Source organism: Festucalex cinctus, chromosome 16 (genome assembly GCF_051991245.1).
Source record: "Festucalex cinctus isolate MCC-2025b chromosome 16, RoL_Fcin_1.0, whole genome shotgun sequence".
NCBI classification, from domain to species: domain Eukaryota; kingdom Metazoa; phylum Chordata; class Actinopteri; order Syngnathiformes; family Syngnathidae; genus Festucalex; species Festucalex cinctus.
In genome coordinates this window covers 20,120,247-20,136,855 of record NC_135426.1, presented here as the reverse complement: position 1 = coordinate 20,136,855, position 16,609 = coordinate 20,120,247, and the positions used below count along the sequence as shown (strand labels likewise).

Below are 16,609 nucleotides of genomic sequence, written 5' to 3'. Positions count from 1 at the left end.
AACCATTTGCACCTATGGGCAATTTTTCGTAAAGTTTAAGTGAAGCTTAAATTTAAGTGGCAGGAATCCCCTTTCACTCCACACAGGTGGCCTGAGGTAGGAATCAGACGCTGAATCAGAACTGTGAGCCAGACATGCTGACCACTATTACGCTCTGCTACCTCACTGTATTCAATACAAGAAAAATGTGTTTTCTGCCTTCCGGCAAGTGTAAAAAATAAATAAATAATAAATCTTCAAAGTGGCAATAAAACGCAGAAACTTTCACTTCAACTTAAAAAACCTATTGGGAACAAATGATAAAACACATTCAGCACAAAGTTGTATTATTAGTCTAAATGCAACTTTCGACAGAAAACCAATGTTTTGCATCACTCACGGTCAAACGCAGCATAAAACAAACAACCCCCTTCCGCACAGTATGTAACCCTTCAGATTTGTCTTTATTTGTAACTACGGTAAGTGCATCTGAAGCTCCAACAGATGTTGTGGCAGTTTGGTTATTTTTCCCACCCTGCAAATCGATCCAGGGGCCATCGCAGCCTCGACAAGATCGAGATATTGCAAATATATCTTTTTTTTTTTAAAAGAAGACTTTAAAAGCGCCTGTGACTTGTGGACATGTCACTTAGAATGCGTACAGATGTGGAGTAACTTTCTAACGCATTTGCTGTCCAGTACTTTCTCATGTAGCCTCCTGTTGGGATGTGGCATTTGACATTGTCAAATAGTTGCTTTGCAGCATCTCCCTCAAGCTCTCGCATATGGAAATGGTGATACAAAACTGTGAAATGGCTTTTTGAATGTTGAATTTTTGGGGGTGAAATCCATGTCAAGGAAGCTCAACAACATCCAGTCCAGGTATTGGTCGCGGTGGAAAGTGTGACCGTTCAGTTCCTTTCTTGGATGTTTGCGGGGCACTCTTGTGTGTCGCCAAAGCCCAGCGGACTGGCAGCAGCTGTTGGCTCCGGTCTGTTGTCGGGCCTACAAAGTGTCTCTTATCAGTAGCAGTCACTTTATGGACTCCAGTGAAAGACTGCTAAGAGGCCCGGCTGATGATACAATGGATCATCATACAATGTAATGCGCCTCAGAGTTCCATTTATGAGCTATATTTTAATTAATTAGTCTTATAAAGCAAGCGATTTATAAACCCCTGGCATGTGCGATGTTGATATGAAAGCGTTATTTGCATAAAAGCTGAAAGAATCACTTTGACTGGCTTTCTCATGTGTTTGCACAACACGATGTTGTAAAAGCAATTCTGTGTTTTTACTGTCTTGCTGACAAGGTGAGGACAAGTAGGACTCAGACGCAGGCGTAAGGTAGGCCACCAAGGCAGCAGGTTTATTTCCGGCCAACAAAGGTCTCCTCTCAAACAGAGAGGAGAACAGGGAGGGGAAAAAGTGGAGAACAAAAAGCGCTCCACTAGGGAGGAAAAAACAGGCAAAAGGTACTGGGGACAACAGAAAGCGCTCCGCTAGGGAGGAAAAAGGGCTCAAGGCAAAAGGGGTAACTAAAGGCGCTCCAAAAGGGAGGAAAAGGCACAAAAACAAGGCAACAACGCTAGGCAACATGAACGAGGACATAAGGACTGTGGACGCTTCCATGCACTGACGGTGACACTTCGGCAACGGAGGGGAGAATGCAGGTGGCTTTTATTGTTTGGCTTGATTGGTGGCAGGTGGTGATAATCATGGGCGGGGACCGGTAATTAGGGAGCGGCAGGAAGGGCAAGTGACCTGGGGTGAGAGGAGAGTTAGATTTTCAGGATAAGACAGGAAACATGGATACCAAAATAAAAGCATGGGCCATCACACCGGTGGCGGCGTGACAGTACCCCCCCCTCAACGGCCGGCTCTTGACGGCCCAGGAATGTCAGGGTGTTCAGCATAAAAATCATCAATTAAAGAGGGATCAACGATGAACCGGGAGGGGACCCATTGTCTTTCCTCCGGGCCGTACCCCTCCCAGTCGACTAGGTATTGTCTTCCGCGGCCCCGATTACGCACATCTAAGAGTTTCCTGACCTTGTAAACGGGACCGCCTTCAACCATCTCTGGGGGGGGTGGGTCGGGTTCGGAGGGCACAAGTGAGCTTTCGTGGACCGGCTTGACTTGACTGACATGGAATGTTGGATGAACTCTGAGGGATCTTGGCAGGCGGAGTCGAACGGCGGCGGGACCTATGGACTTGGTTACTGGAAAAGGCCCCACAAAGCGCGGGGCCAACTTTGGACATGGTACCTTGAGCCTGAGGTGTTTGGCTGATAGCCAAACTCGCTGGCCTGGGCGGTATTCTGGTGCCGGTCTCCTCTTCCGGTCGGCGGCCCTCTTCACCCGGTCTCCCTGGCGTTGAAGCGCCGTCCGGGCCGCCGACCAGACCTTGTGGCACCGACGGATCATGGCCTTGACCGAGGGGACCGTTGCCTCCTCTTCCAGTTCGGCGAAGAATGGCGGATCGTAGCCGTGGACGCATTTAAAAGGGGTGAGACCTGTGGCAGATGTGGGCAAAGAGTTGTGCGCGAGCTCGACCCATACTAGATACTTGCTCCAGGTTGTCGGGTTCTGGGAGACGAGGCATCGGAGACCGGTTTCGAGCTGCTGGTTCAGCCGTTCTGCCTGCCCATTGGCCTCAGGATGGTACCCAGAAGTCAGGTTAGCTTTGGCCCCTAGGGCTTTACAAAATTGAGTCCAAAAACGGGAGACGAACTGTGGGCCACGGTCGGAAACGATGTGTAAGGGGAAACCATAAAACCTGAATATGTGGTGGATCATGATGTCGGCTGTGGTCTTGGCGGATGGAAGCTTGGTTAATGGGATGAAACGAACCATCTTAGAGAATCTGTCGACGACTGTGAGGATTGTGGTTTTACCATGGGATGGTGGTAGTCCGGTCACAAAATCCACTGAAATTTCCGCCCATGGTCTGGATGGGATTGGTAGTGGCTGGAGTAGACCCATCCGGGACTGGTTTGACGTCTTGTTGCGGGCACAGGTAGGACAGGCAGCTACGTAGTCCTTGATTGTGGTCTCCATTGCCGGCCACCAGAATCTCCGGGCGACAGCATACATGGTCCTGCGGACTCCAGGATGGCAAAATAATCGTGAAGTATGGGCCCAGTGTATTACCTGGGCCCTCAGTTCCTCAGGCACAAAGAGTCGGCGTGGTGGGCATGACGAGGGGGGAGTGACGTTCCGTAGTGCCTCTTTGACGTCGTCCTCAATTTGCCACCTCATGGCCCCGACTATGCAGTCCCGGGGCAGAATGGTCTCAGGCTCAGCTTCCAGTGGTTCGGACTCGTGAATTCTTGACAAAGCGTCAGCCTTGACGTTCTTACTGCCGGGTCTGTAGGTCAGAGAGAAAACGAAGCGGTTAAAAAACAAAGACCATCTGGCCTGTCGAGGGTTGAGTCTTTTGGCCTGGCGTAGGTATTCCAGATTTCGGTGGTCGGTCCAGATCACGAAGGGGAGTTCGGCGCCTTCCAACCAGTGTCTCCACTCTTCGAGAGCCACCTTTACAGCTAGGAGCTCCCGATCACCGACTGAGTAGTTGCGTTCTGCTTTAGATAATTTTCGTGAGAGGAAGGCGCAGGGATGTGTCTTGCCGTCCTCCTGACAACGCTGAGACAGTACTGCCCCAATTCCAATACTCGAGGCGTCCACCTCCACCACGAACTGGCGTTTGGGGTCAGGGACTCTGAGGATTGGCGCATTGGTGAAGCGAGCCTTTAAGTCCTTGAATGCTCTTTCTGCTTCCGTGTTCCACCTAAATCGAACCTGTGGGGAGGTCAAGGCGTGCAGAGGGGCGGCAATGGTGCTGAAGTTTCTGATAAATCGCCGGTAGAAGTTGGCGAATCCGAGGAATTGTTGCACCTTCTTTCGTGAGTCCGGCGTGGGCCAATCTCTCACGGCGCTGACCTTGTCCGCTTCCATCTCCACTTTTCCGGGTGACACGACGAATCCCAAGAAGGAGATGGTGTTGACGTGGAACAGGCTCTTTTCTGCTTTCACGTAAAGCCGGTGATCCAGCAGGCGTTGCAAGACTCTGTTCACGTGGTTTCGATGGTTTGCTTGGTCAGGAGAGTAGATCAGGATATCATCCAGGTAGACGTACACGAAGTGGTCGATGAAATCTTTGAGTACTTCGTTTATCATGGCCTGGAAAACTGCTGGAGCGTTCGTGAGGCCGAAAGGCATGACCAGGTACTCGTAATGTCCCCGGGGCGTGTTAAAACCAGTTTTCCACTCATCTCCCTCGCGGATCCGGATGAGGTGATAGGCGTTGCGGAGATCGAGCTTTGTGAAGATTCTAGCTTGTTGCAACTGGTCAAACACAGAGGACATCAATGGCAATGGGTACCGGTTCTTGACCGTGATGTCATTCAAGGGGCTGTAGTCAATGCATGGGCGTAGGGATCCATCCTTCTTGCTCACAAAGAAGAAGCCTGCTCCTGCAGGTGAGGAAGACGGTCGGATGAGGCCGGCTTTCAAGGATTCGTCAATGTAACTGTTCATGGCTTGGCGTTCGGGTCCAGAGACCGAGTACAGTCTCCCCTTGGGAATGGTTGAGCCGGGAATCAGATCGATCGGGCAATCATATGGGCGGTGTGGAGGGAGAGTCATGGCTTTGGTCTTGCTGAAGACCTCCCGCAGATGGTGGTAGCAGGAGGGAACAGTGTGCAAGTTCGGGTACTCTTCTTGAGCCGGTGGGACGAGAGTCACCTGGTGAACCTGGGCTGTGGAGTTTCGGGGTGCGGGTTGTTCCAACCTGTGAGAGCTGCAGTCTTTTCCCCACTCCAGCACAACTCCAGTGTTCCAGTCGATTCTGGGACCATGTAGACACAGCCAAGGGTGTCCCAGAACCAAAGTAGGGGAAGCGGCGTGGAAAACATGGAAACGGAGAGTCTCGAAGTGAGGTCCGATTCGGACTTCCAGAGGTTCAGTAATGTGGGTGATTTGGAAGAGCTCCTTGCCATTCAGCGCTCGAGCCTGGATGGTCAAAGAAAGGGGTTCGGTGGAGGCTCGTATTTGCTTTACGAGCTCCCAGTCCATGAGACTTTCGTCGGATCCGGAGTCGATGAGGGCTGACAGATCTATGGTGACATTGTGGTGGATTATCTGAATTGGCGTAAGTCTGTGATTCTTGGCGGGTCGGGGTGACGGAGGACTCACCGGAGAGTGAGCCTTTGTGGTGCAGGATTCCACCAAGTGCCCAAGACCACCACAATAGTAGCAGCGGCCCTCTCGGCGTCGGCGCTGCCTCTCCTCCGGCGAAAGCCGAGCCCTTCCCAGTTGCATGGGTTCGTCGCTAGCGAGGTCCACCTCTCCTGATTCCGGTCGGGAAGGAGCGATGAATCGCGGCCTTCTGGCCTCCGGTGTCCGCGTCCAGGGGATAGGTTCCTCCCTCCTTCGCGGTCCGCCGATCTTGGCCAGCTCCTGGCGACGATGATCGGTCCGGATGGTGAGGGAAATCAAGGCGTCCAAGTCCGCGGGGAGCTCTACGGGAACCAGAAGCTCTTGAATGGCAGGTGAGAGTCCTTTCAAAAAATGGTCGTGAAGTGCGATGGCGTTCCAGCCACTGTTCGTTGCCAACGTTCGAAAGCGAACTGCATAGTCGCTGACAGATTCGTTGCCTTGCTGAAGTCGGCTCAGTGCTCGTGCCTTCTCTCGGTCATTGTTTTCCGGATCAAAGACTTGGCGCAAAGCGATTTGAAAGTCCTGTACGCTTTGGCAGACCGAGGAACCCCTGGCCCATTCCGCGGTCGCCCAGGTTTTGGCCCGTCCCGTCAGGTGAGACAACATGAAGGCCACTCGGGATCGGGCTGTGGGAAATGCCTGTGGTAACTGTTCGAAATGAATGTCGCATTCCGTGAGGAAAGTCTGACAGCGTCCGGGTTCACCGGAGTATCGTTCTGGGGAGGCCAGTCTCAATCCTAGCCCGGTGAATGGCGTGGTCGGTACAGAGAACTCAGGGTGAGGAATCTGTCCAGTGGGAGCTGGCGCTTGACGCCGTGAAAGGCTTACCAGCTCGTGGACCTGGCTGGTCAATTCCTCCATCCGGGACAGCATGGTCTGTTGGATCCAGTCCTGGTTGTTGAGCCGGGCCTCCTGGCTCTGCAGTGCGGCCTCCACCGTGCCTGCTGGGTCCATGCTGGCCGAAGTGTACTGACAAGGTGAGGACAAGTAGGACTCAGACGCAGGCGTAAGGTAGGCCACCAAGGCAGCAGGTTTATTTCCGGCCAACAAAGGTCTCCTCTCAAACAGAGAGGAGAACAGGGAGGGGAAAAAGTGGAGAACAAAAAGCGCTCCACTAGGGAGGAAAAAACAGGCAAAAGGTACTGGGGACAACAGAAAGCGCTCCGCTAGGGAGGAAAAAGGGCTCAAGGCAAAAGGGGTAACTAAAGGCGCTCCAAAAGGGAGGAAAAGGCACAAAAACAAGGCAACAACGCTAGGCAACATGAACGAGGACATAAGGACTGTGGACGCTTCCATGCACTGACGGTGACACTTCGGCAACGGAGGGGAGAATGCAGGTGGCTTTTATTGTTTGGCTTGATTGGTGGCAGGTGGTGATAATCATGGGCGGGGACCGGTAATTAGGGAGCGGCAGGAAGGGCAAGTGACCTGGGGTGAGAGGAGAGTTAGATTTTCAGGATAAGACAGGAAACATGGATACCAAAATAAAAGCATGGGCCATCACACCGGTGGCGGCGTGACACTTGCAGTCAAATAAATGGAATGGATGTCTTATTCGACAGCCAGTTTAAATACAGCAGATCGAAACTTTCCTAGTTGGACCGGAAAGTGAAATAGGAAATTGTGCCACGCTGTAAAACATTAATAGCAAATGACTAAATGGTCACAGTTCTTTATCGGGCGGTAATTGAGATGAAAGGAGCAACAGTTGAGTCATTGTGGTTGGCTCGTAACGACTCACTCCGGGGCTGTAAAATATGCAAAAACAGCTTCACTGCATCTAATCGGCACACCATTTTATTCAATATATGATGTCACTCCCAGTGTGTTTGCTTTTGTTTCAGTGTGGGCGCACGATTAGTTTTGATAAAATGATGTACTGAATTGATGCACAAACCGTTTTTAATGGTCATGTGATGTTGTGTGTTTACAGATTTACACAGATTGGGCCAATCACTACCTGGCCAAGTCGGGCTGTCCGCGGCTCATCAAGGACTTGAGCCAGGACGTCACCGATGGAGTCCTGCTGGCGCAGATCATCCAGATAATAGGTACACACACGCACACACGCATACACACCATGTACATCTGTCATGCTTCTGCTTTGCCATTAGAATGAGATGTAATTCAGATGCCAAGTAAAGCACAGAAGCTTTTCCGGTGCTTGCAGTTGCCAGCCACACATTGCAAGCCCAAAGTGCCGCACCAATTAAATTAATTTTTTTATCAAGACCTGAAGAGCCACCAAATACAAAAAGATGATCTTGTGTCAAGTACGTCTCTTCTGATCACAGGGAATTCTGTGCCAAGTGAAATTTGTTAAGTTGTACGATGCAAGATGAAGCCTGACAGTTGATCAGGTGGCTTTAAATTGGCACGGACGACATTTTGGACCATCTGCTGGCATCTTTCATTAGCAGCACAGCTTTGAATCATTACAATCATCAAGCGATGCTACGGAAAAGTGAAATGGGATCCCCACTGATTCATTCCCGTGCTGTAACCTTTATCACATACAGCCAAATGATTTCTTTAATCACACCCACTGAGCATTTACACCAGTGATGTCAAACATAAGGCCCGCGGGCCCGCAAAGGGGTATAATCCGGCCCGCGATATGATTTTGTAAAGTTAAAAACAAAAACAAAAAAACAAAAAATTGTAATGTTGGACTAATTAATCAGCCGGCCACAATCAAAATATATAAAATTTGTAATAAAATAAAATTTAATACGACACAAATTTAATTAATGGGAACACAAATAGATCTGACAAGGATTAGCGTCCTTATAACGTCATTAACTGTGACACGCAATGCATTCTGGGAACAATATATATGCAAAACAGGTCAATTTAACACGTCCAGAACTCAGTGTTGCCGCGGTCCATTTGCATTTGTATTATTTTTTGGAACAATATGATTACAGTTGAGCTCCGTAATTTAGGGCTGGCACGCAAATAGCGAAAATCTGCGTCTAATTGACGGCAATCGTTTTTAAGTTATATACCGTTATTTTACCGATGCTTTGTAATATATTTTCCTCCATGCGGCGCCTGAGCTAACATGAGTTTGACACCCCTGATTTACACTATCAAGAGTGGTATAATGTGTGCAGTAATTTATTACATTAATTTTGCTGTTATCGCCTTCAAATTGGTTAATCAATGTTTTTTTATACAATTATTTAATTAAATAATGTATAACTAATTTAGTGTTAAAAAAATGGCTGATCCATATATTTTATTAAATGCATACATAAAAAATGTAAAATTAATTTTAAATATTCATTATTATATAATTATTATACATGAACAACTACCACACTTAATTATAACAATTAACTATTTTACAAGATACACAATTTAACTATTATATAAATGATCTGACGCCTATATATACATATATGTACTGTTTATTTTCAAAATCAAATGTGGCCTATGAGCGTAAATGTTTGCCCACGCTTGCTTGATATACTTGTGTACTATTTTTATTTTACATTTTTATCATTATTATTATTTTTGTAATCGTTATGAGAGCTACAAATGTGTGTGTGTGGGGGGAAAAAAACTTTCATAACTTTTCTTTGTGTCTCCTTTGCTGCTTCTTCTTTTTGCCTCCTCGTGCAGACTATTTCTTCTCTATTACCTCTCATTGATGCTGTCCATCCTCCTAAATCTGTCATCTTACTTCCTTGAACTGACTCGCGCACACGCGCACACGCGCTCTCTCTTTTTCTCTCCCTCTCCGTTGAATTGAAACTTTACCCTCCCCGCTTGCCCCGAAACAGACAATGAGGCCACGCTCTGGCCTGTCAGTAATTCTCTGGCAGCAGCTGACGAATTAGGCAGCTTTGCTTCCCAGACGCCTTGTGCGCACACGCGCGCACCCTCCTACGCTCCGACACATGCACACACGCTGCATGCACCTCACCCAGAGGTTCTGTGCCCGCTTGCACCTGAGCTCACGGGAGTGGACTCAGCGGAAGGATCGTAAACAAATCTTCGTGTTCTCTCTCCTGCAGCCAATGAGAAGGTGGAGGATATCAATGGCAGCCCCCGGAGTCCAAGCCAAATGGTGAGTCCCGTCTTTGATTCTGACCACGCACATTATGTTCACATGATCCAGAATGCAAAATGATATAAATATATCTTAGTAGCATAATGTAGTACTCATCATTACTAATTACACCTTGGAGCAATAGCCAATGAAATTGCCTTTGTGTTCACCTTGTAAGAATTTCCATCCCATCAAACATATCATTTGAATGCAAAACTGTAGTCCTTAATATGCAAAGTGCTTTAAACCGTTTTAACCTGCCAAGCATCCTCAAAAAGTTTTTTTTGTTTGTTTTTTTGGAGAATTTGAGCCTGTTTATTTTGACTATTGTGCACTTCTGGCTGCCATTCAGTACACCGTCGACCTAATGAGACTTCAGGCTGAGCTACCCGCTTATTTTCATCACAGTGAGATCATTAGGCCCCCTTGAACTGGTGTTTATGTGATATCGCTTCATCCGTGCGCCTGCCGCCGAAGAGAAAAAGTAAATCCGCTGCTCTTTTAATGAGCCGGCGTGGGTGAGCTTTGAGGTCAAGCCTGACAAAATGCAGCATCTTTTCTCTGCTATAGCCATTGTCCCAGGATGTGTTCGTATATTTCCACAGTGCTATTATGGTCGCCCAGACAGGACAAATTGATGGATTTGATTTAAAGTCTCGGAACATCTGAGGAGAAAATCTGGGATTTGCTCCAAAAGGAGCAATCGGTTTCACACGTTTTGTGGCGTTTTTCAGCTGTTTTGACTCAGTCCTCCGCGACGAGTCCAGCTGTGGTGGAAGTCGGCTGCGCTCAGTTAGGAAATGGCACTAAAGAACCAGGAAGGAAGAGGGAAGGTGAAACCTGAGAGTTAGAGGTGTCAAACCGAGTTTCCTGGAGATAAACTCCAAAAGCGATTGTGGGCCTTACTTGGTGAGGCGAAGTGGCTCCTGGCTCGCCAAGCAAATGTCCTTTTTGTTTTGTCATGCGATGTTTACTGTAGTCTTGGATTCTAAAATCTATTGAACTTTAACAGTCAAATGTTTTGCGGTGAACCAAATTCGAGACTAAATAGGTTGCAGTGATTCTTAAACTTTTGTACGAGTTCACTTGTGTTCAACTTTTCATTTCAATACACTCTTTTTTTTTTTTTTTTTTTTTTTTTTTTTTTGTATTGTAGGATGAAAAGTTTGTGAAGTGAATTGTTAATTACATGTAAAAGCAACAGTCGAGCCATGCAGCGAGTCAGCGTCGCAATTATTTTTGCCATCAAGAGGCACTCGTCAATCTTCACTTTTTTTTTTGTAATAGTTAGAAAGAGATGTCACAAAAGCAAAACATGTCAGCGTCAAAGTCATTTTTCTTCTGAAACAACCCATCTTCTAATGCTGATTTCTAAACAACGGATGAAGCTCGAAAGTTTGTTTGTTTTTTTGAAAGAAGAGATTCTACTCTTTATTTTGGTAAGATTAGTCCTAATGTTAACTGATACAATATTTAGTAGATATTAGGGGTGTTAAAAAAAAAATCGATTCGGCGATATATCGCGATACTACATCGCGCGATTCTCGAATCGATTCAATTAAAAAAAAATCTATTTATTTTTTTTATTTTTTTTTATTTATTTTATTTTTTTAAGAGCTCAGAATTGTTCATTCGGTAGTCTTACCGATTCAACGTCTTATCATCATTGCCTTTTTTTTTTTTCTTTTGTGTGTGTGTGAATCGATTTTTAAACTTCCATTTTTAATGGAAAAATATTCAACAAAACGTCTGACTTCGGGTTAGGATTCACACCTTGAGCATGGAAGAATGTTATATGAACGGAACATTAAGCCTTAATATTTTATTTTAATGCTGTTCAAACATGAAACAGATTACAACCTCTATAAGACTGAAATTTCAGATAAATAAATAATACATTTTCATATAAATCTTACACTCTACAAACTTACTGATTAGTATTTTCTAAATTTGAATGAAAAAAAATCGCAACAATCGACTTATAAATTCGTATCGGGATTAATCGGTATCGAATCGAATCGTGACCTGTGAATCGTGATACGAATCGAATCGTCAGGTACTAGGCAATTCACACCCCTAGTAGATATTGAAAAATCAGTCAATATGCTCTTCAATGGCTGGCAATATGGGAACATTGAAATGAGTTGAATAATGTTACGCTAATATCAAGCAAATATTTTGGATGGTAGTATTTTTTTTTTTTAGGAGGAGCTCGGTGTATAAAGTTTGTGAACTCTTTTATAGGTGTTATGGTGTTAAAAATGTGGTTAATGTATCAAATTGTTATGGACTATATCAATCGTATCTCCTAGCGTGGTGCTTGTGCGTGTGTATGCAGCGTTACTCTTTTTTTTTTTTTTTTTTTGTCTCCAGCCACTTACTAAGCCCACTGATCCCCCCCACCTGCTCCGGGGGAACAGAGGGTCCAGCCAGCCTGGGAATCTTAACTTTAAGGAAGCACGCTTGCTTCCACAGTGGGCACAAAAGGAAGGAAACAACTGACACTTGAACACACGTGTGTACAATCAACAACAATGTAACACTGTTATGTCATGTACATGGAAAAGAACTCTCAAGATTGTGCCCATTCATCCTGAAGAGCATCCACAAAACTGTTTGATGGGGCTGAAGTGGAATCTCTCAAGTTCATCCACTCGAAACTCATCCAAATGTGCCCTACAGGATCTTTCTTTGCACAAACAGAAAATTGCCTTTGAACAAACTTTTACCACACACATTTGTCCTGCTGACTTCGTGGATAAATTGTTTCCTCCCAACGCTTGAGAACACGTCAGAGACAGCAAGTGAGCAACTGATTGTTGGGAGTAGATGAGTCCACTTAACACGTGATGAGGAATGTCCGTCCCCAAATCCTGAGCCTTCTTGTCCATGTGGGAGGTCTCTGCAGGTGTGAGGAGGGGACCTCGGCCAACACAGCAGCTGCATGTGCAAAGTCTTGCACACCAGTTTCAGTGCACACATGTCAACTAATCTAGGCTAGGTTGGGATTTCATGCGAGGAACAAATGGTTTTTGAAAAGACGTACAGTAGGTCTGCAAATCATCAATGGATGTAGGTTGTACTAAATTAAAACTCAACTTAGGTTTTTGAATTCTTATAGAAGGCTACTAGGCTAGCTCAAAATTCATTATATTGAAAATGGTCAAACGGAGCCCACTGAAACAGTCCGCATTAAAGCACTGAAGAATCCTTCACGACAGGCAGGGCTGGACTGGCCATCTGGCATTCAGGGCAGATGCCCGGTGGGCCGGCATCTTTTGGGGCTGATGCAGTGCTTTTTCAATCTGTCCTCCATTTTACCCCAAGAGACTCGCCCACAGTTGAGAGCGACTAGTACATTAATCCATTTGGAATATAAACAGCAAACTGAACCAATATCAGTCAATATCATCGGCAAAACTATTGTTAGTCAGGAGTCAATATGCCAGGGCTGTTTTTTGTTTTTTTTTGTGCCAGTCCCAGCCCTGACGACAGGTGGTTCAATATAATTGCAAAGTGTCTTAAATGCGGAGTATTCTGCTGGATTGCTTGTGTTTTTATAGTAAGCTGATAACTGCATCTCACATGCACCTTATTTTAGTTGGAAGGAAAACTTGACATCATGAGTATGAACTTTCCAGCTCGTAGCAGCGGATGGCAAAATGGCCTTATTCAGCATTGGACAGAAAATATTAAAAGTCTCGCAACACTAATCCTCCTCATTATAGACAGACATCGTTAGCAAACCACGCAGCGCTTCCCCTGGAATACAGATGAGTGTGCACTTTCGTTTTCTCGGGTTTGTGCGTGCGCCTTTTGTTTCGAGCCGCCTCAGCAAAGAGTCCCGTGCAAAGGAAAAAAAAACAAAAAAAAACACGTCACCTCGTAAATGATGAATACGGCTCTGTAAATGAAGTGATGCGGCATCTGCCCGCAGAAGCCCGCAGATCGTTTTAAAAGAGATTAGATGTAACAACTCACCACTTTATATTCAACTCTGCCAGATTTATAGTGTGTCGTGGATCATATTAAAAGCAACCGTCCTGGCCAAGCCTTCATACACTTGGCTCATGGGCGCTCAACTTTTTAATAACGTTCAGCACATGAAACATTTCTGCACTCATGATTTAATGACTTGTGTGTGTGGGGGGGTGCAATGACCTCAAACTCAATCATGGATTCTATTCCACGCAAAATCAACAGAGAACAAGAGAACATTCACTTACTGTGGATAGCAAAATAAGCCCTGACCTGCATCTACTTTTCTCGTATGGTGTCAAATAATCCAAGTTCAGGAATCTGATGTAAATATGAATTGTCGGTACAGCAAAATATCCACTTTGTACAAAGGTTCCTCGTCCTGGGTTTGTGTGGTGGAGCACTAACGAAAACCTGAAATTATGCATCTACAATCAAACTGTGGACATACCAAACCCAACTTAAACACCATTTCCACCAAACAATGTTTAAATTGAACCCATTGACATGAGCAAGGCAAGCCCACTATTTGGCCTCAGCAGCAGGTTTGCAGGGCTGCCTTTGTGGTCTAATTGATTCTAGTGTGTCTTTGAGACTGCAAAAGCTCACCGGTCTCATCTGGACCCCATCTGTGTGCTGCCTGCGCTGCACCACCGACATCAGGACGAATGGCACCGTCGGCCAGATGCTTCATCACCACCACCGCTCATTAATAACCTCCACAACCAATTGATCATCTTCCTAATTTGAAGCCCACGCTCGGCTGGGGTTTTAGCGACCAACTGGCACCGGGTCCTCGGGTTGTTTACAACAGCATGGCTTGTTCCGGAAAAAAAAAAATGGCAACAAATGGATGATGGGAACTGTGGGCTCGGGGATCTTCCCCAATGGCGTTTTGAACGCCAGGTGATTGGCAGCCAGCATCCCGATGAGGCACAAGGCAGATGGCCAGTTCTCGACTGCTGAAACTAAAGCCGTTCAGGGAGTTCAACCTCTTCGCTTTCCTCCACGCGGTGATAATCTTGTAGCCAGAAATCCATAAGTCAATATCGACTTGTTACAGGGGGTAAAAACGTAAGACGCATGTTCATCTCTGCCAGATGTTGAGGTAGCAAATAAACTTTAATTTAAGGGGGGGGGATAAAGCCTTCTGATCCACTGGTTAGTTTGCTTTCACCACTCATCGAGCTTGTTTCCATATGCAACAGCTGGTTCAGCAAGAAGCCCTGAAAACGATACGCTACACTGCACCACAGGCAAAGTAACCATGAGATGCTTTTTCTCATATATTCTTGTGCCTCGAGGAAACAAACTGGAAAGTTGCAAAAGTTGCAAACAAGTTGTAATATTTCAGAAGTTTGTTTACACTGTCTGTAAGTAGCCCAAAATAACTCAAGCCTTTTCAAACTTTACACTCCATATACAGTAATCCTGTAATGTGTATCACTCACCAGCTTGAGGCTTAAAAAAAAAAAAAAAAAAAGTTGCTGCAACTCCCCGGAAGTTGGCAGCTCGTGGCTCTCATGCCACCTCTGCACGCAGCATGTGTGCTGGCTTTAAGAATACTTACAAGATATAAGTGCAAGCAGGAGTGCTAATAACCTGGAATATTAAGTGTTATCGTTTAATTGGTGTCATAGTTGTCAATCTGCTGCAGCGCTCTCAATTTATCATGAACCAGTTGAGGATGTGCCTAGTCATGATTTTTTTTTCACTTTAAGAAGGAAAATTGTATGTATTTTGGTGACTGATTAATGTCCCAAGTAAAAATTTGAAGACTGTTTGTCCAGTTTAGCAATCCCAAAGAGAGCATCCAAAAGACTTATGGGCTCACTAATTGCAAGCTTTAATCGAGCAGCACCGATGTTCTGCTCTTCTTGTTTAAAGTGGAAGTCAACATTAAACATTTCTTGACAATAATATGTTATATGTGACCTCGCTAGTCTAAACGTGACTTTCTGATTAATCTTACATTTGTGGAATAAGAGTTGTGAAGCAAAATCCAGCCATTTTTATCCATCTCAGCGGCCATTTTGCCACTTGACAGACTGAAGATGGCATCGATGTTGCTCAGGTCGCAGCTAACAACCAATCACAGCGCAGCTTCGGAAAACAGGTGAGCTGTTATTGGTCGTTGCCTGAGCAAGTGGCAAAATGGCCACCCCCTGAAATGGATAAAAATGGCTGGATTTTGCTGCTTAACTCATATCCCACTCACGCAACATTAACCAGAATGCCATATTTAGACCAACGGGGCTGCATAGAGCATATTATTGTAAAAAAAAAATGGGGGTTGACTTCCTCTTTAAGACGGAGGCAGTGAAAGATTGTCCCAACCTTTTGACCACAACGCAACAGCTGCAAACTTCCTCTCATGCGTACAGTATAAACTCAGGATTAATCCTATCGCAGTCACAGCACTTCCTTCGCCGCTAATGGTCCTGACACTGAATCCAAAATGAAGCCATCAGATTCAATTTAGAAGGCGGGCACGCTTGGCATGTTTTAAGAGAAGAACAAGACATTCGTCCGCCATATTGAAAATAGTCAAACAAGCTCAATTGCTCAGAGCTGTGGAACATTCCGATGAGTTGTCATCTTTTATTGTCACCCTTGCTTGTGCTTTTGTCTGTTTGAATCCACCGTCCATCTTCAACAATGGCAGCGTGCTTGCTCACAGCCAGGACACCCTGATGTTTGCTTTGCACCCTTTAGTCGACTCCACCCTGCTGCTGTCTTCCCCCCCCCCCCATCCGCGTTGGTCTCGCTCACCGTCATTACTCACCGCTTCAACAAAAAGTCGCTTGTCATCCGTTTAACGTGCGCTGTGTATTCTGCGAGTCAAAGGTCACGAGTGTGGCCGGCTTCGCTTTTCACACTACCTTCCAAAAATGCAGCCGAGGCCGCCGGGTTGGGTGAATTGACGCACGTCGGACCGTTGCTCAGTGGCACAATGCGCTTTTTTTTGTTTTGTTTTTTAATTACAGTCAATTAGATTTTCAAACTAAGACAAAATTGAAAGAGCTTTGTTTATACTGTAAACACAGACTGTTTTTTCATTTTCAGTTTTTATTTATAGCATTGTGTATTTTTATTATATTATATATCCTTTATTTATTTATTTATTTATTTATTTATTTTCATTGTATTTATTTTTTTTCAGTTCTCATGAAATGTTTACTCTGCGATTGGCTGGCAACCAGTTCAGGGGGTAACCTGCTTACTTCCCGAAGCCAGCTGGGATAGGCTCCAGCACCCCCGCAACCCTTGTGAGGAGTAAGCGGTTAAGAAAATGGATGGATGTATAGATTAAATGTTTATGTTCAGTTTCTTTGACCTCCTAAATTTGTATGCAAGAGATGTACCTGTAAACTCG

General features: G+C 45.6%; 1 protein-coding gene across 10 annotated transcripts in view; it reads left to right on the top strand.

Moving 5' to 3' along the window:
- Positions 1-16,609, top strand: part of nav3 (neuron navigator 3) — a 202,425-nt gene that overhangs the window by 101,214 nt on the left and 84,602 nt on the right. For all 10 annotated transcript variants that reach the window (XM_077498640.1, XM_077498638.1, XM_077498639.1 and 7 more), the window contains 2 exons: positions 7,132-7,249; positions 9,221-9,273. In XM_077498640.1, the coding sequence (XP_077354766.1) occupies positions 7,132-7,249; positions 9,221-9,273 (171 nt within the window). The remainder of the gene's footprint in view (positions 1-7,131; positions 7,250-9,220; positions 9,274-16,609) is intronic.